A 23,797-nucleotide genomic window follows, 5' to 3' on the forward strand; every position below is an offset into this window, starting at 1 on the left:
GAAGAAAACAAGCAATAGAAAAGAGGGATTCTGAGCCTCCAGGCCAATAAACACAATTGAAGAGTGAGTGATCGCAGAAAGGCGGGGAATGAGGTTGGTGCTGGGCAGTAAAAGGCAGGGACTAGGAACGTGTTAGCCAATGGAAATGGTGAAAAGGGAACCAATGAAAAAGGGGACTAAGCAGTCAAATTGACTGACGGTCACGTCTATTCCTGTGATGACAGCATCAGCAGTCAATAGAAAGAGCCGAAGAGTTCTTAGACTTCCTGAGATGATCAGGAAGGAATGACAACTAGGGAGAGGCGGGCTTAACTTGTGATTAACTTGTTAGCCAATGACTGTCTTTCTCTACTTTGCATAAGGGTAGGAAGATAGATAACATTCTCTTCGAGGGGCAGGGATGCTGCCAGCAGGCGGTGCCAGAGCAAGAATAGTCAGTGACAACCAGAGACAAGCGCGAGAGGAGGTGACAGCTGGGGACATCACTGAGAAAGGGCCTGGAGCATCGGTGCGGCTCCTAGCCAATAAGAGTACCGTGCTGGCCTTCTTGGGTTTCCAAAAGGGGCCCGGTTCATTCAGGTCCTGAGCTGCACCACAAACCCAGTGCCCTCATCGGTACTCTCTACCTTGATGTCTCTAGTTAGACTATATAGTCAGTCCTCTAAAAGACTCATCTCTCTGAATTCCCTATTCCAGGCAGGAACTCAGACCAGGATTCTCGACGTTCTTATATATAAACTCAGCTTCTCTGCCAAACGCTGCAATTTCTGAAACCTTATTCCTCTGATCGCTACTTAACTCTCGGGGAGTGTGGGTGGAGGTCCCATCTCAGAACTCAAATCCATGAATCCTCAATACCATGAACCCTCCATATCTGTATTCCTGTTCTTCGGAGGATTCAAGAACCAAGCCCTATTGTTATCACCTCTCCTAAGTACTCATTAACTACTAACTCAGACTCCAACTTCATGAGCCCTCAAGGTAGGTAGCCCTTAGACCAAAACCAGAAGACCTGACTTTATGAACTCCAACATTCTTCCAATTCCTCCTCCTCCTCCTCCTCCTCCTCCTCCTCCTCCTCCTCCTCCTCCTCCTCCTCCTCCTCCTCCTCCTCCTCCTCCTCCTCCTCCTCCTCCTCCTCCTCCTCCTCCTCCTCCTCCTCCTCCTTCCTCTTTTAAAAAGGTTTTTCGAAGCCGGGCGGTGGTGGCGCACGCCTTTAATCCCAGCACTTGGGAGGCAGAGGCAGGCGAATTTCTGAGTTCGAGGCCAGCCTGGTCTACAGAGTGAGTTCCAGGACAGCCAGGACTACACAGAGAAACCCTGTCTCGAAAAACCAAAAAAAAAAAAAAAAAAAAAAGGTTTTTCGAGACAGTGTCTCTGTGTGGCCCTGCATGGCTGTCCTGGAACTCACTCTGTAGATCATGTTGAACTCAGAGATCCACCTGCTTTTGCCGCCTGATTTCTGAGACTGTAGGCCTGTGCCACCACCAAAGCAGGAATCTTCCCACTTGTACCACTGCTTCCCTGTTCCCCATTCGCGGGAGCCCCAGGATGAGTGGACTCCCAAATCCTAAGCACCTGCCACTCTCAAAGTTCTAATGAGACCTAGCTCTCAATTCCCTATTCCTTGTTGTCTTTTGAGTTTTGAAGCTCCTCAGTCTTGTCAGCTTACTTTCCCACTCCCAGCTCAGACCCAGACCTGGTGATGACCTGTCAGATCTTCTTTTTATAACTTCTCTGTCTTCCGTTTGATTCAAGTTCACTGAGAACTCCCCAAATCCCATTCCCTTTTTGGAGTCTTTCTCATCTCCCAGAATCCACTAATGAGTGGGCTCCTTCATGACATACCCCCGTGGTACCCATATAAGGCAAAACAGCTGCCAACTAATGCCGGGAGGGGCCATACGGAAGGCCAAGGGCAGCTGCTAAGTTTAGGGTGGCTCCTTCTCTCGTCTTAGAGACAACAGGTGGCTCGGCCCCAGTGCCCAGAAAAGAAAATGTCTTAGTGGCATTGGCATGGACTGGAGGAGGGGAAGGGAGGGGACACATTCCTCAGAACATCAGGTCCTAAAGGGAGCAGGAGGAGGTGCATATCACTGCCAACCTGGGGTTTCCTCTACTGCTATTTCCCTAGATTTCCACTATGTGGAGCAATATGGGCCACCGAGGCACAGAACATTATGAGAGTCACATCAGCCACGCTAGGTTTTTACCAGAAAGGAAAAGCCACTGGTTATGCTACCTGGGAGAGGATAGCTGGGCCTTTATGTCTTCTCTGAGGTCCAGCAAGAAGCCTAAACCTGTCTTGCTTCAACCCTTTCCAAGTTCACCAGTGTTTCCGCTCGTTGCAAACCCCACAGTATCTGTTCACCAACCTTAACATCCAGCCCCATCTCAGTTCTGGCAAGCCTAACCGCTGATTTTTACTGTCCTGGCCTTTGCCCACATGCTGTGCCTTCTGTCTGCATATCTGCTCACCAGCCCTCACCTAACTCACTTTCTGCTGAGTTTTGCTGTTGTCATTTGCTTGCCTGCCTGATTGCTTGCTAAAGTGAACCCACAAACCCAAGCATATTGTCTGTTGGCAATAAATGCTTACTGAGTTTAGATCTGCACCCAACCCCCTCTGGCTCAAAAGCCTGGTTCAGCTCTTCCAGAACTGCAGACTCCCCTGAGCCCCTCTGAATTCTGGCACGTTGCAATCCCCCTTTGGGAGAAAGAACATCCCTTCCTACCTAGGTCCTAATGAGACTTGCATCCCAAGGCCTCCTCCCCCTCCCTTCCTGGGCTCCAGCTGCTGCAGGCCTCCAAGAAAGGAGAGGCCCCTGAGCTGGGCTATTTTAGTATCTGGGGTGGGTATCCACAGGGCTAAGGTTACCACCGTATGTTAAGGGCTACCGGGGCAGGACTATATAACCCCAGAAGAGCTGCTCCAAGCACATTCTCCTCCTCTTTTCCATCTGGAGCTACTGCCTTGCCCCCAGGAGACCTAAGACATGGTGAGTGAAGATCTGCCTCCCACATAGTCCTGACCCATTAGCTCAGGATAGCCTCACCCTTCAAAAAAAAAAGTTGCCTCTTCTCATTCCAACTACAGGCAAAATATGAATCCTTTCTCTTAGCACCAGAATGCAGCCAGGGGAGAGTGATGGGCTGAAGGGTTCAGTCAAGGATAATATACTCAGATATCCAACCATGATGTCTAGGAGCGAAGGGTAGGCCTGCTGTTCTATCCCTTTCTGTCCTTTCTTAAAATCCTCAGACGAGTGAGACGATCCTGCTCACATTTTATAAGTGAGAATTAGAGGTTCAGATAGGGTCAATGAGTAGATTAAACAAGTATGGACACCAAGTTGGCAGGTGGAGGATCCTAAGAACACTTGTCAGTCAGGATGAAGTGATCTGGGAGCTATAGTTGGGAATTAAGATATGCAGCCAAAATGAGTTCCCTAAGCCAAGAGGTGCCAAGAAAAAGAAGAGCTATTTTAGAAAACTGGACTCAAAGAACTCTGAATCTGAATCTGACCAGGCACTGTGGGTAGGTACGCCTATAATTTCAATTGCTTTAAAGCCTGAGGAGGTAGGAGTCCAGGAGTCCAGAAGTTCAAGGCCAGCCTGAGCAATGTAGTGAGACCATTCTAAAAATGAAAAAGAAAAAGGAGGAGGAGCTGGGTGAGGTGATGAATATCTTTATTCTCAGAAGGAAGAAGCAGGTAGATCTCTTGAGTTCAAGGAAAGGAAAGGCTGGGTCTGTATAACAGGTCCCAAGGCTAAATCAAGAAACCATGGTGGGGGTGGGGGTGGGGATGTAACTCAGTTGGTTGGTAGTGCCTGCCTAGTATACGCAAGCAACCAAATAAAATAGCTGGCTGTACGTGATGCTGACCCTGGAACCTGCAGGGTCGAGGTTAGCAATGGAGGCACGGTGAGCAGATCAAGGTCATCCTCAGTGAAGCAGAAAGTGTGAGACCCTGTCCTTAACAGAAACAAAAGTCTAGTTTGTGGCTCCCAGGAGAGAGGCACAGCAACTGGCCTGTAGACTCTCCTGCTCAACCTTTACCCTCACAGGCACCCAAGAAGGCCAAGAGAAGGGCAGCAGCAGAAGGGAGCTCCAATGTCTTCTCCATGTTTGACCAGACTCAGATCCAGGAGTTCAAGGAGGTGAGAGAGGGAGGCTAAGGAAAGTCCCGCACTCCTCCTCCCCCCCTCCTCCCTACCCCTCCTCCCTACCCCTCTTCCCCAATACTCCTCCCTACCCCTCCTCCCCACTACTCCTTCCCACCACTCCTCCCCACCCCTCCTTCCCAGAAAGTGCACCTGTTGAGGGAGGAGGAGGGTTTAGAATTCCTCCCCTCCCTTCAAAGGGTGGAGGGGGACAGCTGGCTCAGGGCCAGAATCTGATCTGCCTTGGGCCAATTCCTGGCTTTACCTGTCCCCACCCCTACCCCTCCACAGGCTTTCACTGTAATTGATCAGAACAGAGATGGCATTATTGACAAGGAGGATCTTCGGGACACCTTTGCGGCCATGGGTGAGTTCCCTACTCCCGTCTATAAACATTAAAAGCTATGGAGTCGGAGGGGAATCCAGGGGCTTCAGGCCTTCATCTGCCCAGATGAAAAATGAACGTGCTAATATAAGTTTATGGGAAGCACAACTCTGGTTCCCAGCACCCAACTCCAACTCCTGATGCTCACCCATTCAGGCCGTCTCAATGTAAAGAATGAGGAACTGGACGCTATGATGAAGGAAGCCAGTGGACCCATCAACTTCACTGTCTTCCTGACCATGTTTGGGGAAAAGCTTAAGGGTGAGTAAAAGGTTTCAGTCCAAGACCCTAGTTGCTCCTTCCAGACCTTCAGGGCTTGCTAGGCTCATGTGCCCTCTGACCCTGCAGGTGCGGACCCTGAGGATGTGATCACTGGAGCCTTCAAGGTCCTGGACCCAGAAGGGAAGGGCACCATCAAAAAGCAGTTGTGAGTGGCTCCCTCTAGTGGCTCTACTGTAGTCTCCTAAAATTCCTGCATAAGAGTGACAGGTTGACAGAATGTGTGAGCAATAAGGACTGGCTGACAGGGTTACATTTTTATAATAAATAAGGGAAGAAATTCGAGACGGGAGGCCAGAACATTTGGGAGATGTGCCGGACATGTTTCTGGGAAGGTTAGTGGGAACAGGAATGAAATGAGAGGGGACAGGACTCATGAACCCAATCTCACCTCCCGGAATGTCGTCTTCTCAGCTTGGAGGAGCTGCTTACCACGCAGTGTGACCGATTTTCCCAGGAGGAGGTGAGTTGGGCAGAGCCCGGGAATGAAAAGGACTCGGAGTGGAGGGAAGTGGAAGAGAGGGAACGGGTGGGAAGACCGGTTCTAGAGCTACTCCTGTCTTCCTGCAGATCAAGAACATGTGGGCAGCCTTTCCCCCAGATGTGGGCGGCAACGTGGACTACAAGAACATCTGCTATGTCATCACACATGGTGACGCTAAGGACCAGGAATAGGGGACCCAAGGTCTCAGAAGACCTAGATAGGCTTATAGCCGCTCCAACTCTCACCCTGACCCCCAATAAAAGTCAACTGGTCTTTGTTTCTTATTGATGGCGATTTCAGTGTGTTCATGCGCGAACTCAGGTGGGAGGCTGAAACACCGCCCAGACAGAAAGGAATGGCTAACAGTGGAACGACTAGTAGCCAGGAGGACCCCAGCGGGCAGCTCCATTCCTACTGGGAAGAAGAGTCCGGCAGCTGGGGGAGGCGGGGAGCAGATTTTATTAGATGGAGAACTTGGAGGAACAGGAAAATTCAAGTGGAACCCGCCGGCAGGCGTTTGGAGGGCGGTCCTCTTAGAACAGTGCGGAAGGTAGAGTTGGGCGGGCCTTCCGGATTGGAGGGAACTAGTTTAAGTGCAAGGGCGGGCCTACCCTCTGGGTCTCCGGATTGGGCACTGGGCAGTCTGGGGATGGGACAGCAGATTAGCGGTGAGCAGACGCTAGGATAGGCGGCGGTGAGGTTTTCACAGAGCATCTGATTGCTCGCCCTGAACCTGGCTCTGCTGCATCTGGGCTTGCATCTTCGCCAGCATTTCTTGCATGCGGCGCAGCTGTGCGGAGCAAGATTGCAGGCAGTGGGACACGGCAAGGCCGGAATGGGATCTAAAAGACGTTCTAGGGCACTGATTAGAGGGAAAGAGAAGTGCTTGCTCACCTCTTCATCCTTCTCGCGAATCAACTTCTCAGTGTCGGCCAGAGGCAACATGGGCAGCGGGATCTCAGTGGCGCTTTGCCGGGAAAGCTTGCTAAGAGGGTAGAGGGAAAGGTTGTGTGCGTGCAGAAAATAGGGTGAGGTCTGACATTATGGGTCTAGTCTTGGGGCTAATTCTGAGTGTAGGAGGCGGGGCCTTGTCCCTGAGGTTAGGGACAGAGTGGGAGAGGCTTAGTTGGTCCTGGGAAACAGAGTTAAGGGTAGGAGGACCAATCAGGAAGGCTTGCCCAAACGGTGGCGCTATGGAAACACCAAAATAGCCCTGCTCTCACCTGCGACTGGCTCGATCCCGAGCCCCAGGTCGAGCCAGACTCTGTAGGCAGCGAGCCCGGTAGCCCTCGTAGAGCAGGTCGTGGGTCACTTCTTTCAAGTCCTGAAGGTGGGTCTGCACCAACATCCGCCTCAGGTTTAGGAAATCGCAGTGGTGTGGATTTTCCACTAGAGGGCGGACCAGATAACTTCCCGTTCAACTCCACCCCTACGATCTGCTCTCTAGTACTTCACTATTCTAGTGAAGGACCCACGATTTGCAGCCCAAGGACCCCTCTTGTGGCTTCTAGGAACTCCCAAGACTAGAGCCCACCTCTAGCTTCACATATGGATGCAGACTGAGCTCCCTGCTGCTCTCAAAGCATGTCTAGCCTTACCCTCTACGGTACCCCAGGAGTAGCGGCGTCCCCTCACTGGTCGGGCTCCATCTCTCACCACTTCACAAGAACCAACGACTGCGAAAGGGATGTTTTCCTGCGGGACGGGAGTCCGGAGTCGCGTTGGCTCCTCCTGGGCATAACCCTCTTTCTCCGCTTTCACCTCCACTTCCTGCTTCCTTGCCCCTTTCCACCTCCACCTGTCAAACCTTCATTTCTTCATTCTGCTTCTTGAATTCTTCATCCTCATCAGAGTCACACTCTGGGAACTGATAGATGTTGATCTCCTCCTCTTTCAACTGGTCCCGGATCTCAGAGCGGATAGAGGGAGAAACTGAAGTACGACCAACAGAAATTACATGGCCAGAGACAGTGGGGTATAGTGGGGTGATCAGAGAGAAAGGATGATATAAAGGACAGATGGTGAAAATGGCCACACAAGATGACCAAAACCAAACCTCAGAGACATGCTGGTGAGAAACTCAGATAGAAAAAATATCAAAATCCTAGGAAGTGAGACAGTGGGAAAACATTTTGAAGACAGTGAGACAGGCAGTCATCATTATCACAGGACCAAAGAGATGCCAGGAGTTGTGGGCCCCTCCCCCTTTCCTCCTAGTCAAGCATCTAGTTCCAGGGCTGTATGGTCATTCGGTTCCGAGCCTGAACCATTAGGGCCATGGCTGCTTGTGGCAGGTTCATACACCCTTTCCTCACCCCACCCCCATCTAGCCTAATGACACCTGCTCTAAAAAGGTCACCCCAAGATTAAATGAAAAAAGTCAAGACAAATGAGGTTCGGTCACGGCATTTGTTTTCACCTAGCGGTCTCAGTCATACCTTCTGCTTGAGGGCCTGAGTTTCCCTAGGCATCAGGGCATCTGCTTTGCCGATGACCGGGATGATATTGACTTTCTCATGCACTGCCCGGAGGAAAGCCACATCTAGGGGCCGGAGCCTGTTTCAGGGATTGACTGGTCAGGACTCAGCTTCAAGTACTGAGCTTTCTCCAGCCTCTCCAACCATTCCACCCCCAGAGTGCTTTCCAGACCCTCGGCCAAAGGGTGAGATGAAGTAGAGGCAGCAGTGGACTCTAGAATCCTGGATGTTCTTCCTGTTCAAGCCACTCTCATCCCTGAGGTATTGCTCAAACTGCTCCTCAATGAAGCGAACCACAGGCAGCCAGCTGGAGTGTGGAGAGGAGATATATAGTCTGAGATCACAGGGCAGGCAACAGGATAAAGCTAGCCAGGGCTGTGCAGTTCGAAGTAATTTCTTTGCTCCTAACCAAAGCTACCAGGAACAGCTGGCAATGGTGCATGAGACATCAAGGAGTGTGGTGGCTGCACGCCTGTAATCTCAGCACTCAAGAAGCTGAGGCAGGAAAATTGCCACGTTTGAGGCCAGCATGGTCTATATAATGAGTTCCGGGCTAACATGGGCTAATATGACACCATCACAAAAAAACAAAACAAAACAAAAAACCCCCAAGTAACAACAAGAAAGAGCACTGAACAGCCAGATAGGCATATATACTTCTAATCCCAGGAGGAGGACTTCAAGCCTCAGGCCAATCTGCCTTACACAGTGAATTTGAGGTCCCTGAGCTACATAGAGAAACCTTGTCTCAAAATAAGAAACACTGGATACTTTGGGCCAGATCATTACCAAAAACAGGTGCTTCCTTTTGAGTCAAGTGGCTATGACAAGCCAGTCTACAATTGACCCCTGGTCTTCTGTACTAGAAGAGAGGCTTAGTTCTTGTCCCTTCCCTCCTCACCAATCTGAGCAGTCCACAGAATCCCCGAAGCCAGGAGTGTCCACCAAGGTCAACTTCACCTTGATACCTCCCTCCTCGATCTCCACACCCCTGCGCTCAATGGTCAGAGTTTGTGCGGTGCGAGCTAAAGGGACAGAGAAGTTGGCTGCATGGGGCTCTGAAGCAGGGCTCTTTTCCTGGTGCCACAGCTGCCCCCATGTGTTTTCAGGAGAGGAAACAGACTCAGAAAAAAAAAAAAAACAGAGGCCACCAAAGCCCCAGATAGAAAGAAAAAGAATTCTGCCTGATGACACAGGAAGAGGCCAGGACCACCATAGAAGGAAGACCGGGACAGCAGTAGGGTTGGGAAGCGTGCAGGGGTGGAGGTGAGGGGTAGATTTACCACTGGCATCTGGAACCTGACGATCCTCATAGAGGTTGGTGAGGAACAGGCTGTTGATGAGGGTGGATTTCCCCAGGCCTGACTCCCCTGTGCACAGGAGAGGCCCACTGGTCAGACCGGAGGGCAGCCATGATCTCCCGAGGACATCACCACCCCCTGAGTCTTCTCCAGAACCCACAGACCTGCCACCATGAGTGTAAAGTCAAACCCCTTCTTGACAGACTTGCGATGCAGCTGGTTGGGTAAGGCAGCAAAGCCCACATATTCCTTGTCCTGTGGGGGTAAAGGGAGACAGTATGAGGTTCCTGGACATGGCAGGGAGTGCCCCAGTACCACCTGAGCCAGGAAGCCAACAAGGCCACTTACTATGGGTTAACTTTGAATTGGGGAGGCTAAGGGAGAGGGCTGGCCCCAGATGCCTAGATTTCTGAGCCCAAGAACTCACCATGGCTCTGCTGGTTGTCGCTTGCACCTGGTACTGCTCCCCACTTCCTCTGGTGGGACAGGAAGTTGAATGTGTCAAACAAAGAGGGGGGTGAATTGAGGGGGCAGTGCAGGAAGCTGAGCTGCTCAAAGAGAGGTGAGAAACCCATGCACACCCCTTTACTTTTAGTTCAAAGATATGATTTTTAATTACCTGGGGAGCAGGGATCTGTGCACATGAGTGGAGCATGGCATCGGACCTGGCAGCTGTGCACTGCCTGACATAGACAATGGGAACTGCATTTAGTCTTAATTGATAAGCCACCTACAGTCCTGATGCATCTCTTCTTATCACCCTATGTATAGCTTCAGCCCCTTCATTCTCCACATGTCTTTATGCCAAGCCCCAGCGCAGCCCCCATCATCATGGTGAGAGGTGGGGACAGACAGAAAGAAAGGAAGCAGGATGGTCTCCTTAGCAAGTCTGATAAGGGTTTCGAAAGATGATTTGCAAAAAGAAAACAGGTTTCCAGGGGTGTGAGCAAACAAAAAACCATGATAGGATCGGAGGGAGAGGCGACTAAGGTTCCCAGCTCAGGCAGTGGGTTCTTTTGGACGGTGGCGGTGCTTGGGTTGAATTCAAACCCTAGGTACTGCTATGCTCAACTCCACTGCACTCCCAGCTCCCAATGTATTTGGGATACTTTGAGACAGGACCAGTCTTGCTGTCTATCCAGACCGGCCTTGAATTTGCAAACCTACCACTTTTTCGGTCTCCTGGAAGCTAGGATCACAGGCCTGTGCCATTGTACCTCAATTGCAGTTTTTGGTTTTGAGACTGGATCTCATGTAGCCTAGGCTGGCTTCAAACTCACTTTGTAGTCTAGGATGACCTTCAGCTCTTGATCTGCTTGACCTTGCCCCTGGCTGTCCAGTGCTGGGATTGTTGGTATACAGACCTGGCATCTGGTTACAACTATCCAGACCCAGGAAGTCACAGCTCAAACTCTTCAGAAGCTCCCCTCCCCCGACACCCGTCCACACTGTCATGCAGTCTGCACTCTGACCTGATGGGCAACTTTGTCTCTCTTTGCTTGATGAATTGTCTCACTCACTCTTCAAGCATCTATAGCTAAATGTTTATCTATCTATCTATCTATTTATATGTATATGAGTGATTTGTCCTCAGACACCCAGAAGAGGGAATCAGATCCCATTACAGATGGTTGTGAACCACCATGTGGTTGCTGGGAATTGAACTTAGGACCTCTGGGAGAGCAGTCAGTGTTGTCAACCTTCAGGCAGTCTCTCAAGCCCTTTTAAAAAACCTTTTTATTTTATTGTTTTATTTGTATGGGGTTTGCTTGCATAGGTCGACTGTGTACCACAAGCATGTAAGGACCACATAGGTGTCAACAAAAGCTGGAAGGGATTTCAGATGCCCTGGAACTGCAGTTACCAACAGCTGTGAGCTATCAATGTGGTTGCTGGGAATTGAACCCAGGTCCTCTGGAAAAGCAGCCAGTGCTCTTAACCACTGTGCCATCTCTCCGGCCCCTGAGCTTCCATCTTAACCCTGGCAGGCCTGGTGCTGGAATTGTGATGCAGGTCAAGAGTGTCAGCTACTTTCTGTTGCTATGAGAAAATCCTATATGACCTTACAGAAGAAAAGAATTTTATTTTGGCTTATGGTTCCAGAAGGATAGGAGGCCATCATTAAGGGTGTGTGGCAGCCGGACAAGAAGCTAAGAAATCACCTTTCAACCACTGAAAAAGAAAGGGAGCAAACTGGAAGTTGGACCAGGCTACAGACATTCAAAGTCCTCCATGATGTACCCTCCATCATGTACTTACTTCCTATCAAGGCTGCCCCACCTCCCCAAACAGTGCAACTGGGGCCAAAGCTTATGAAACGCCATTCTTATTCAAGCCACCACACAGGCAGGCACTCTACCACTGAGCTATAAAATCAGGTCTAACGTTTTCTTCCTCTGCACCAGGTGATCAGTTCTTCAGTGAAATCTTCCTCCGTTGCCTCTGATAGAGCTTTCCTGTTTTAAACTGTCTAACATCTTTCTCAGACTGGCTTTTTTTTTTTTTTTTTTTTTGAGACAGGGTTTCTCTGTGTTGTCCTGGCTGTCCTGGACTCACTCTGTGGACCAGGCTGGCCTCGAACTCAGAAATCCACCTGCCTCTGCCTCCCAAGTGCTGGGATTGAAGGCCTGTGCCACCACTGCCCAGCTTTCTCAGACTCCTCAATGCTCACGTTTGCTTGCCTAGGTAGATGTCTGTGTCTGGTGCCCTGGGGACAGGAACTATGTCTTCCTAATTTGTATATTCTGGGTGCTTCATAACACTTGATTTCTTAGGAGCATGGGTGCACAAGAGATAAGTCAATGGGCTGCGTGGAAGTATACACCTTTAATCCCAGGATTTGGGAGGCAGAGGCAGGTGCATCTCTGAGTTTGAGGCCAGCCTGGTCTACAGAGTGAGTTCCAGGACAGCCAGGGCTACACAGAGAAACCCTGTCTTGAAAAACCAAAAAAAAAAAAAAAAAAAAAAGAAGAAGAAAAGAAAAGAAAAGAAAAGAAAATAAATACAGGGTTTCTCTGTGTAGCCCTGGCTGTCCTGGAACTCAGGCTGGCCTCGAACTCAGAAATCCACCTTCCTCTGCCTTCCAAGTGCTGGGACTAAAGATGTGTGCCACCACTGCCCAGTAAACCCTGTCTTTAAAAAATATATATTTATTTTATGTGTATGAGTACATTGTTGTTGTCTTCAGACACACCAGAAGAGGGCATTGAATCCCATTTACAGATGGTTGTGAGCCACCATGTGGTTGCTGGGAATTAAACTCAGAACCTCTGGAAGAGCAGTCAGTGCTCTTAACTGCTAAGCCATCTCTCTAGCCAAAAACCCTGTCTTGAAAAGCCAAACCAGCCGGGCAGTGGTGGCACATGCCTTTAATCCCAGCACTTGGGAGGCAGAGGCAGGTGGATTTCTGAGTTCGAGGCCAGCCTGGTCTACAGAGTGAGTTCCAGGACAGCCAGGACAACACAGAGAAACCCTGTCTCAAAAAAAAAGAAAGAAAGAAAGAAAAAGAAAAAAGAAAAGCCAAAACAAACAAACAAGAATGAATCAGTGAAATTAAGCAGAATAAAGGGTAAAAGTCTACTGAACATAAAGATCTTTGCTTTGGGTCAGAAGGAAGTCCCCATGAAGTCCAGATCTACCCCTGACTTGCTGTGTAACCTTGAGCAGGTCATTTGACCTTTTTCAACTCCATTGAGGTAAAATGAAGTACATGTATTTCCGTATGCCATTAGGACGGTTCCAGGTTTTCTATGACTTTCAAACTTTGTCTGTAACATTTGAGCTGGGTGACCTTGGGCATAGAAATGAACTCCTCTGGACTTTAAAAACTAGTCATCTTATAGTCTACAAGACCCTATGATCTAGAACCTGCTCACTCTCTGCTTTAATTCTATTTTAGGGTCTCCCTGTGTAGCCCAGCATGGCCTAAAACTTCCCATTCTCCTGTCTCCACATGCTGGGATTACAGGCCTGTGCAGTCTAGCCTGGCTCCTCTATTTCATTTTATTTTATTTATTATATTCCTTTTTAGCCTCTAACTATGGACTGAACTTTATGATTGTGCCCCCTCCCCCATTTATATGTTGAAGCCCTATGTGACTATATTTGCATACAGAGCAAGAAAGGAGGTGGTTAAGTTTGGTGGCTTAGTCAAATAGGACTAATGTTCTTATATGACAAGGAAAAAAAAAATACTCCTTCCATCCCTGTACAGAGAAAGGCTCAGTAAGGCCACAGCAGGAAGGTGGCTATCTGCCACCCAAGGAGAGTGCCTCACTAGATACCAACCCTGCTTACACCTTGATCTTGGAATTCCAATCTGAAGAACTGTGAGAATATAAATGTTTGTTGTTTATGTCACCCAGTTTGTGATATCCTGTTATAAAAGTGTGGTGGTTTGACTAAGAATGGCCCCCATAGCCGGGCAGTGGTGGCACACGCCTTTAATCCCAACACTTGGGAGGCAGAGGCAAGCGGATTTCTGAGTTTGAGGCCAGCCTGGTCTACAGAGTGAGTTCCAGGACAGCCAGGACTACACAGATAAACCCTGTCTCAAAAAAACAAAAAAACAAAAAAACAAAAAAACAAAAAAACAAAAAACAACAAAAAAAGAATGGCCCCCGTAGCCTCATAGAGTTGAATGCTTAGTCATCAGAGAGTCGAACTATTTGAGAAGGATAAGGAGGTGTGGCCTCGTTGGAGGAAGTGTGTTACTGGGGTGGGCTATGAGGCTTAAAGGGCCCACATTAGGCTAAGCATCATTCTCTCTGTCCATGAATCAGGATGTAGCTCTCCTCTGCTACTTCTCTAGTACCATGTTTGCCTGCCACCATGTTTCCTGCCAGGATGATAATGGAATGAATCTCTGAAATTGTAAGCCAGGTCCCAATTAAATGTTTCCTTTCATAAGAGTTGCCTTGGTCATGATGTCTCTTCACATAATAGAACAGTAACTAAGACAGTCTCCGGGAGGTTGTATACCACGCAGCTTCCTCCATTCCCTACCTCTGCCTAAGGTAGCCTCTATTAGTTCTTTTAAGAAAAAGTCCGACCACAGCTCAGAACAGACCACTCCAGACCACGCAGTTCTAAGGGGGAGGAGGTTTATTCAGGAGATAGGCAAAGGTGTGGAGAGGAAGGTGGAAGAGATAAGAGAAAAGAGAAGTAGAGGAGTAGAGGCCGGCCATGACCACGTGGAGAGAGAGGAAGGTGGGGGAGGGGACAGAGAGGCAAGAGGGTAAGAGAGAGAGTAAGAGAGTAAGAGAATAAGAGGAAGAGGAGGGGGCAAGCAGCCCCTTGTATAGTGGATCCCTACCTGGCGGTTGCCAGGTAACTGTGGGGAGGAGCATACCTGGCTGTTGCCAGGTAACTGGGGAGGTGGAGTTTAGACAGAATACTAACAACCTCAATAGCACGAGTGCTTTTCTTTTCATTTTATTGTGGCTATGCATTTTTGTGGGTTTGTTTTATTTTGGTATTTTGTTGCTGTTGTCTTGTTTACTTGAGATACATATCAATATGTAGCCTAGCCTGGCCACAGACTTGCCGTGATCCTTTGCCTCTGACTCTCAAATTCCTTGGATCACAGGTATGCCCCATGCTGTGGGGAGTGGAGGCGCCTTGATGAATGTGTAAAGAATGGAGTCCTGAGTGGATGTGTCCTGTTGATATGGGCACACTATGTCAAAGACCCAGTGCTTCAGGCGTATGGGAATGGCATCATAACAACACTGGGCAGTGGGGACAAGTGGATCCTCAGAGTCTGTTAGCCAGTCAGGGGCTAAGGCTACCTTCCAGTTCAGTGACAGACCCTGTCTCAAGGCAGTAATGTGGAGAGCAATAGAGAAAGACACACAGAGTCCGGGCTCTGCATGCACACGGGCCTGTGCATCTGCACATTCATGTACATGCGTCACAAAGACACAAAATGATTTTAGAGGGTGTGTGGGGGTGTTTCTGGGATGGAATCCAGGGTCTTATGGATACTGGGCACTGAAGTTACTTACAATGGAGTTACATTCTCAGTCATCCTGAGCAAACCTAATTACTGCTTCAGCCACATATCTGGTGCTATTCTCCTTATGTAACCTTAGAAAAATCACCTCAGGGCAGCAGGTGCAGCACAATAGAGTCGCCTTCCTGCTCGGTGTTGCTATGGAGGCTGGGTTGATCTAGAAATCATTAACCTCCTGCCTGACTCCTGAGTGCTGGAACAGGTGTGTGCGACCACACCTGGCTAATGATGGGGTTTCTTGCTTAGTATTAATGAGGACCCTGGGTCAGTTCCCATGCACAGGCGTGGTCATGAGTGTGCGAGCACTTGCATGCGCACACACCACAGAGGCAGGAGGAAGAGAAGTGAAAAGTCCCCTCTGAGCTTTTTCCCTCCTTACCTGTCAAATGGGATTGAAAGGCTTTGCCATATTCAACCCACAGGCCCTGTACTGTGTCTTAGTTTGCTTCTATTGCTGTGATAAAAACCATGATCAAAAGCCACTTGAGGAGCAAAGGATTAATTTAGCTTGTATGTCTCAATCACCTTTGAGGGAAATCAAGTTAGGAACCCAAACAGGACAGGGCTGAAAGGCAGGAACTGAAGCAGAGGCCATGGAGGAGGAGCCCTGCTTCTGGCTTGCTCCTCCTGACTTGACCAGGTTGTCTTTCTTTCTTTCTCTCTCTCTCTCTCTCTCTCTCTCTCTCTCTCTCTCTCTCTCTCTCTCTCTCTCTCTCTCTCTCTCTCTCTCTCTCTCTCTCTCTCTCTCTCTCTCGTGCGTTTTCATGTTTGCTTTTGATTTTGAATTTAAGACAGGGTCTCTCTATGGAGCTCTGGCTATCCTGAAACTCAGTATGTAGGCCAAGCTAGTCTTGAACTCACACAACATCTGCCTCCTGAGTGCAGGGGCTAAAGGCACAGTTTGCTGTCTTATACACCTGTGATGGCTTGAATAAGAATGATGCCCATAAACTCATATATTTGTATGTTTGGTAGACTGTTTGGGAAGGATTAGGGGGTGTTGCCTTCTTGAAGTGGGTGTGGCCTTGTGGGAGGAGGTTTGTCAATGAGAGTGCGTTTTGAGATTTCAAAAGCCCTAACCCGGCCAAGTAGCTGGCTGTGGATCAGATGAAAGCTCTAAGCTATTGCTTCAGTGCCATGCCTGTCCGCCTGGCATCACACTACACACCATGATGGTCCTAGACTAACCCTCTAGAGCCCACAGAGCTAAATTCTTCCTTTTATAAGTTATCTTGGTCAAGGTATCTCTTCATAGCAATAGAAGAGTAGGGTCCACCTGTCCAGGGGCAGTCCTTCCACATCAATCATTTATCAAGAAAATACCCACTCACCCACAGGCCAATATGATGGAGGGAAATCCGCAACTAAGTATCCCACTTCTCAGTTGACTACAGATTGTGTTGATTTTACAAAAACAATTAACCAACACAGTGATCTATATGATTACAGAGACATCTGGTCACTCAAGGCTGTGTGACCTTGGACATCTTCCTGTAACACCTCAGTGACTCCATTTCTTTATCTGTTCAGGGCTTCATTGATAATTGCCCCCAACAAAGACACAATGAAAGCCGAGTGGTAGTGTCTCATGCCTCGGGAGGCAGAGGCAGGTGGATTTCCAAGTTCAAGGTCAACCTGGTCTATAGAATGAGTTTCAGGATATTGAGGGCTACTTAGAGAAACCCTATCTTGGAAAACAAAACAAAAGCACAATTAATGAAGATGTGGTATATAGGTCAGTGCACACTTGAAGTGCTCAGAAGGGTGCCTAGGGAATGATGTGAGTTTACAGGAGAAGTCGCTCATTCTCTCACAGGCTCAGCAGTACGGTGGGGTGTCAGCTAAAGCTAGGAACTGCTCTTCTGCCCGAACCTGTGATGACAGTGTGAATTAAGTTAGCATCAGGCCATTGAGGAGAGAGACAGCCATGAGCATGACTTGCAGCACCTATGATGACAGTGCTGGCAGAGAAACCATGCTTAGATATAAGTAAAAGAAAGGGGCCGGGCAGTGGTGGCGCACGCCTTTAATCCCAGCACTTGGGAGGCAGAGGCAGGCAGATTTCTGAGTTCGAGGCCAGCCTGGTCTACAGAGTGAGTTCCAGGACAGCCAGCCAGGGCTACACAGAGAAACCCTGTCTCGAAAAACCAAAAAAAAAAAAAAAAAAAAAAAAAAAAAAAAAAAAAAAAAAAAAAAAAAAAAGAAAGAAAGAAAGGGATAATTATATCCTTCCACCCCACACCACTGTCCCTCCCCTTTATTTCTTATCAGACAGAGTAGACTTGTGGGGAGTTGGAGTGTGAAGCATGACGCCCTGGATTCTATTCCTGGCACTGAGACAGAAGGGAGGGATGGATGAAGGGAGAAACAGAAAACGAAAAGAACAGGCTATGAATTTCTGTACTTGTGTGTAAGCTATACTTGGGATGCTGAGGCCAGGGGAGTTCAAGTTGCAGGCCAATCTGAGCTACATGTTGAGACCCATCTTATTAAATTAAATTATGGAGAGTGAGAGAAGTAAAGAAAGCAATCTAAACTCTTCTTACTCTTATCCTCCATGAAGATGTCCGACTGATTTCCAAATCCTGTCTATCCTTTATATAAATGGGTCTCTTTTTCCTCAATGAGGGATTTAATAGTTTCAAAAAGCAAAATGCAGCTGGTTGTAGTGTTTTGCAACTGTAATCTCACCACTGGGTAGGCTGAGGCAGGGGGATCGCCCAAAATTTGATGGCAGACTGGGCTACATAGTGAATACTAGGCTAGCTGAGGCGAGAGACAGAGAGAGAGAGAGAGAGAGAGAGAGAGAGAGAGAGAGAGAGAGAGAGAGAGAAAGGAGGGAGAAGGGGAGGAGGAGGAAGAAAAGGGAGAAGATAAAAACTCTGGACTAAGTATGGAGCGATGGCTCTGTGCATAAAAACATTTGCCGTGGAAGCATGGGAACCGGAGTTCAGATCGGTGGCCCTCATGTGCGTTTTGGACTGGCAGGATGGCTCAGTAGGTAAAAGCCTACATCCCAATACTAGATGGAAAGCACGCACACGTATAACCCCAGTGCTGGGAAGGAGGGCAGGGCAGAGGCAGGAGGATTACCGAGGCTTGCTGGTTGGCAAACGGCAAGTTTTAGGTTCAATCAGAGAGCATGTCTCAAAAGAATAGGGCAGAGAGTCACAGAGGAAGGCATGCATGTGTAGTGTAGGGGGGAAGGGGAGGGGAGGAAGAAGGAAGAGAGAGGGAGAGTGAGGAAGGAGAGAGGAAGGATGTTGGGGCGATCTCTTTATGCACTGTGTAAAGACGGTCTGGTCTTTGTATTATTATGAAGCATCACTTGTCTCAGTTACGTAAACATTTTCTCCATCACCTTCTGATTGGTTAATAAAGAGCTGAACGGCCTATAGCAAAGCAGGAAAGAATGGGCGGGACTTCTGGGCAGAGTTAGGCACTCTTGAGAAAGAGTCTAAGGTGGTAGATTTGCCATTAAGACACAGAGGGAAAAGCAACCGTTGGAACTGAAGGAGAGGTAACCAGCCACATGGCAGAACTTAGAGTAAACAGGTTGACTAGATTATAAGAGCTAGTTAGGGACAGTCTAAACTAAGGCCAAGTGTCGCGCCCCGCTCGACCAGCAAGGAAGATGCGAACAGCCGGATCCTTCTCAACAGCCTTTATTGCAGAAGCGCTCTTTTAGTTTTCAGGAGACTCTGAATGCCCAGGGCGAGCTGCTTATATACCCTCAGCCCTTGGGGGGGCGGGGGGCGGAGAAGCACATGGAGGTGCTCGATTGGTCAGAACTGCAGTGCCTCATTAGCATACCCTGCCCGGGAGGGGTGATTGGTCAGGATCCTGGTACCCCATTAGCATACCCTGCTCGATTGTGGCACCTCATTAGCATACCCTGTTCGGGAGGGGTTGGCACCAAACTGAGTTGACAAGCGCAGTGCACTATTCACCAGTAGTGGATACCAGAGGCCGAGGCCGGTGCCATCTTGACCGGCGAGTCGGGTCGGCGGCCTACAGCCAAGCTTTCATAATTAATAAAAAAAAAACTCCGTGTCTTTATTTGGGAGCTGACACCTCAGAGACTATCCGGTTAAAAGACAGAGAACTCTAAAAATTAAGCACCAAAACCCCAAACTGCCAATCAACACACAGAAAAATGCACTAAGCATGTGATTCTCAAAAAAAAAATTTTTTTAAATGGCTTTTGGAAACAGGGTTTCTCTGTGTAGCCCTGTCTGTCCTGGAACTCACTCTGTAGACCAAGCTGGCCTTGAACTCAGAAATCCTCCTGCCTCTGCCTGTGCTGGGATTAAAGGCGTGAGCCACCACTGCCCGGCTAAGCATGTGGTTCTCAAAAGAAGAAATACAAATAGCCAATAAATACTCTTAAAAGTGCCCAGCATCCAAGGCATCAAGGAAAAGCAGACGAAAGCTGCTTTGAGGAGGGATGGAGAGACAGAGATACTGTTGCACGCTGTAGGCCACTGGAGTTCAACCTCTGGGACCCACGAAAATCTGAACAGAGGGAGACAACTCCATAAAGTTGCCCTTTGAGTTCTCACCATGCCTTGGCATGTCTTCTCCATCTTATCTCACACACACACACACACACACACACACACACACACACACACACACACACACACTAAAAGTAACAGAGTTCCTCTCACCCCAGTCAGAATGGCTATCATCAAGAAAACATGACAACAAATTCCGGAGAATGTGTGGAAAAGGAGAGTCTGTATTTGTTACCGGTGAGAGTGTGAACTGGTACAGCCACTATGGAAATCAGTGTAGAGATTTCTATAAATAAATAAATAAATAAATAAATAATAAAAAAACTAAACTAAAATAGAAGCTAGAGACATAGTTCAGTGGTTAAGAGCACTTTCTACTCTTGCAGAGGACTCAAGTTCAGTTCCCAACACCCATGTGGTGGTGCACAACCATCACTACCTCTGATTCTGATTCTAGGGAGTCCAGTGTGGGCTTCTGAGAGCACCAAGCACACTGGTCATGCACAGATGTATATATAGGCAAAACATTCATGTAAATAAAATAATAAAGTTTTTTTAAAAAAAAAAAAACACTGAAAATATCATGTGTGGTAACCAATGCCTTTAATCATAGCATTAGAAAGGCAGAAGCACGTAGATCTCCTTGGATTCTAGATTAGCCTTGTCTACATACCAAGATCTAGGCCAGACAGGACAACCCCATGTACATATCTCATATTTTGAGAGACCCTGTCTCAAAACAAAGCAAGAACAAACAAAAATCTAGAAGCACCCTATGGCCCAGATGCACCACGGCTGCATTCTGAGAAGACAAAACCCAGTCACAGAGATACCTGCTCTCCCCAAGCCTGTCTTTACATGCCAGGGAATGAGGCCAGACAGTGAAGGGACAATGGGAGGGTGGGGCTTATACACGATGGAGTTTTATTCAGCTCTAAAGAAAAATGTAACTATGAAAGTTTCTGGAACGAGGGATAGAACCGGAAGACATTACATTCCTGAAGCACGCCAGGCTCAGACAGACACCATTTGTTCTCTCCTATGCAGATCCTAGCTTCTAATGGTTAAATTCATATAGCTGGATGAGTGGGTAAAGGCCAGGAAAAGTAGGAAGGAATCCATGAGATGGGAAGAAATGGTTTTAAGGGAAGGGCTGGGGGCAAGAGAGGTGGCTCAGCCATTAAGAACACTCGATGTTCTTGTAGAGTCCCACAATGATTCTAAGCACTCACACAGGGGGCTTACAACTGCCTGTAACTCGAGCTCGAGGGGATCCTTCACCCTCTCCTGGCCTCTGTGTTATTCATATGCACAAACCACACAGAGGTGCACATATATATACCCAACTAATTAAATAACAATAATAATATCTTTTCACCTGGCATGGTGGTGAACATCTTTAATCCCAGCAGCACTTGGAAGAGAGAGGCAGGCAGATCTCTGTGAGTTCAAAGCCAGCCTGGTCTACAGCATGAGTTCCAGGACAGCAGGGGCTTTATAGAAAGATCCTGTCTAATAAATCAAAAAGAAATAAAATCATTTCTAAAAAGCCAGAGGGTGGAAGGCCAATAGGATACAGGAGCTGTTGAAGTGGAGGAGGTACTGGAGTGGATGGGACCAGAGCCCCAGGAGACCAGATGGTGAGTCTGTGGGAGAATCAACCAATGAAATCTGTATAAAATACCATTAGGAAACCTGTCAATTTATAAACTATTAGATATTAATCCAATATCTTGCATTAATATAACACCACTTTAATATGTATTATTCTAGATTTTTCTCCTTTGTCTATACATAGGTATTTATGATTTTTTTGTTGTCATTGTTTTATTTTTTGTTTGTTTGAGATAGTTTCTCTGTGTAGACTAGGCTGGATTCGAACTTAGAGATCTGCTTGCCTCTGACTCCCAAGTGCTGGGATTAAAGGTGTGCTCCACCACCACTCAGCTTTGCTTTTTGAGACAGTGTCTTACCATGTATATCTGGCTGGCCTGGAGCTCATTCTGTATAGACCAGGCTGGCCTAGAACCCACAGAGATCTCCTGCCTCTGCTTCTCACAAATAAAGGAGGGAACTAACATGACTGTCTTGTTTCTTTCTTTTAAAATATTTATCTACTTTTTTTTTTTTTTTCAAAACAGGGTATGTATGTATGTAGCCCTGGCTGGCCTAGAACTCCATCTGTAAAGCAGTCTGGCCTCGAACTAAGAGATCCACCTCCCTCTGCCTTCTGAGTGCTGAGGCTAAAGGCATGTGTCGCCACTGTCCATTCTATTTATTTATTTTTATTTATCGTGGGTGTATGCAAGCCACAGTAAAAGTATGGAAGGTTGGGGGGGGGGGGTGGAGAGGGAAGGACAATTTGTCAGAGTCAGCTCTGTGCTGCCACCATGTGGGAGTCCCAGGGATCAGATCAGGTTGTCCGAATAGGTGGCAAGTATCTTTATCTGATGACTCATCACGTTGCCCACAGCGGTGCATTTTTTAAGGTGAAAGTGTTTCTTTTTGCTGTATTATCTACATCTCCTGCCAAATGCTTTGGGCTGAATGATATTTTCTTTTGTATGTGTTTGTGAGCACTCAACTGTACGGATACATGAGCAAACCACAGTGCAGAAACATGACGAAGCCACAAATAACCAAGGATGTCTTCCTCAATCATTTTTTTTTTTAACCCTGCACTGGTGTTTTGCCTGCATGTATGCCTACATGAGGCTGTCAGAGATCTTCTGAAACTGGAGCTGCCAAGTGGATGCTGGGAATTGGACCCTAGGTCCTCTGGAAGAATGTGAGCCATCTCTCCAGTCTTTCCTTAATCATTCTTACCTTACTTTGTGAGACAGGGTCTCTCACTGAACCAGTAGAATGCAGTTTTAATTAGGATGGCTGGTCAGTGAGCCCCCAGCAACTGGTAGCTGCCTGTGTCTCTCTACCAACACTTGGATTACAGATGTGCTACCACTACTGGCTTTATCGGGGTTGCTAGGGACCTAAACTCAGGCCACAATGTTTAAGCAGCTGGCACTTTACCCGGGAAACCATCTCCACAGTCTAGGATAACATTTTGAAAATTTTCAAACTTTGATCACACCCAATTCCAAATCTGTCATTAGAGCTTGGGGATGCAACTGAATTGGCTCAGGTTTTGCCATGGTTAAAAAGTCCCAAGAAGCTGGGCACTTGGGAGGCAGAGGTGGGTGGAGGATTTCTGAGTTCGAGGCCAGCCTGGTCTACAGAGTGAGTTCCAGGACAGCCAGGGCTACACAGAGAAACCCTGTCTCGAAAAACAAAAACAAAAACAACAACAACAACAAAAAGTCCCAAGACAGGTGTTTGGAGACTCTGGATGCCAGTAGCATAGCTCAGCCCAAGAGCAATTGCCTGGCCTCAGAGCCAAGCTAAATGCCTAAGGACTTGTGGTCTTGAGCACTGGTATAAGAATGGAGTCTGAAAGCCAGTCTGCCTTTAATCCTTTTGTTATTGTGAGATGGGGCTTCTCTATGTGTGTGTGTGTGTGGGGGGGTTGGGGGTGGGGGGGGGGTTCCTATAGCTCCAAGAGGGAGCAGAGAGCTGAAGCTGCAGGACTACAGGCTGGAAGGACAGATAGCCTAGAGGGGAAGGGAACTAGTACTTCAGTAGAAAGATCCGGATGGATGCAGCAGGCCAGAGCCGAGAGAAAGTTGTTGCCCAGTGGTGAGCTCCCTAAGGGCATAGCAGACTCCAGGATCCAGAGACACACTTATGGTATAGACCAGAAGTAGATCGGTTAGGGATAAGGGAGAAACAAGCAGGAACTCCGCTATGGAAGGGCTCCAATATCACAGAAGCCACAAAGGTGTAGAGAAGCTGCAAGACTTAGCAGGGAGCTCCTAGGGAAGGCAAGGAAATTCGCACAGTATAGGTCAGGAAGGCATAAAGAAAGATAGAGCAGGTAGCTCCAAGTGGAGGGAAAAGGGAGATGACCACATGGGCATGGCAGGCTAGAGTCATACATAGCAGGCTGTGGGAACCAGAGAGAGGGACCCACAAGGAGGGCACAGCAAGGAGAGGCAACAGCTGAAGATCTAGAGACAGGACATTTACACAGTGCTGGGGAGACTAGACAAAAACAAACCGGGCTTGGAGAAGACAAGAGAGAAATAGGGACCAAATCTCTTTTCTATTCCTCTCGACTGCT

General features: G+C 48.1%; 2 protein-coding genes across 3 annotated transcripts; one reads left to right on the top strand and one right to left on the bottom strand.

Annotated features, from left to right (window-relative positions):
* Nucleotides 1–2,875: 2,875 nt before the first annotated feature.
* Myl11 (myosin light chain 11) lies at nt 2,876–5,596 on the top strand. The gene is made up of 7 exons (XM_034510547.2): nt 2,876–2,999; nt 4,069–4,161; nt 4,456–4,531; nt 4,706–4,810; nt 4,898–4,976; nt 5,243–5,291; nt 5,399–5,596. The coding sequence occupies exons 1-7, from the start codon at nt 2,997–2,999 to the stop codon at nt 5,501–5,503; spliced, it is 510 nt and encodes a 169-aa protein (XP_034366438.1). The 5' UTR covers nt 2,876–2,996; the 3' UTR covers nt 5,504–5,596.
* Nucleotides 5,597–5,748: 152 nt separating this feature from the next.
* On the bottom strand, nt 5,749–9,666 carry Septin1 (septin 1). Of its 2 annotated transcripts, none has more exons than XM_034509430.2 (11): nt 9,518–9,666; nt 9,255–9,345; nt 9,073–9,159; nt 8,691–8,814; nt 7,962–8,096; nt 7,751–7,868; nt 7,120–7,221; nt 6,911–7,007; nt 6,536–6,701; nt 6,207–6,297; nt 5,749–6,102 (listed from the first exon to the last, which is right to left on the bottom strand). In XM_034509430.2, exons 1-11 carry the CDS (start codon nt 9,518–9,520, stop codon nt 6,016–6,018), a joined length of 1,101 nt encoding a protein of 366 aa, XP_034365321.1. In that variant the 5' UTR covers nt 9,521–9,666; the 3' UTR covers nt 5,749–6,015. The 2 variants fall into 2 exon arrangements, with proteins under 2 accessions (XP_034365321.1, XP_076799092.1); XM_076942977.1 differs by lacking the exon at nt 9,518–9,666 and adding an exon at nt 9,439–9,457.
* Nucleotides 9,667–23,797: the final 14,131 nt, after the last annotated feature.

Source organism: Arvicanthis niloticus, chromosome 1 (assembly GCF_011762505.2).
Source record: "Arvicanthis niloticus isolate mArvNil1 chromosome 1, mArvNil1.pat.X, whole genome shotgun sequence".
In the NCBI taxonomy this organism is placed as follows: Eukaryota; Metazoa; Chordata; class Mammalia; order Rodentia; family Muridae; genus Arvicanthis; species Arvicanthis niloticus.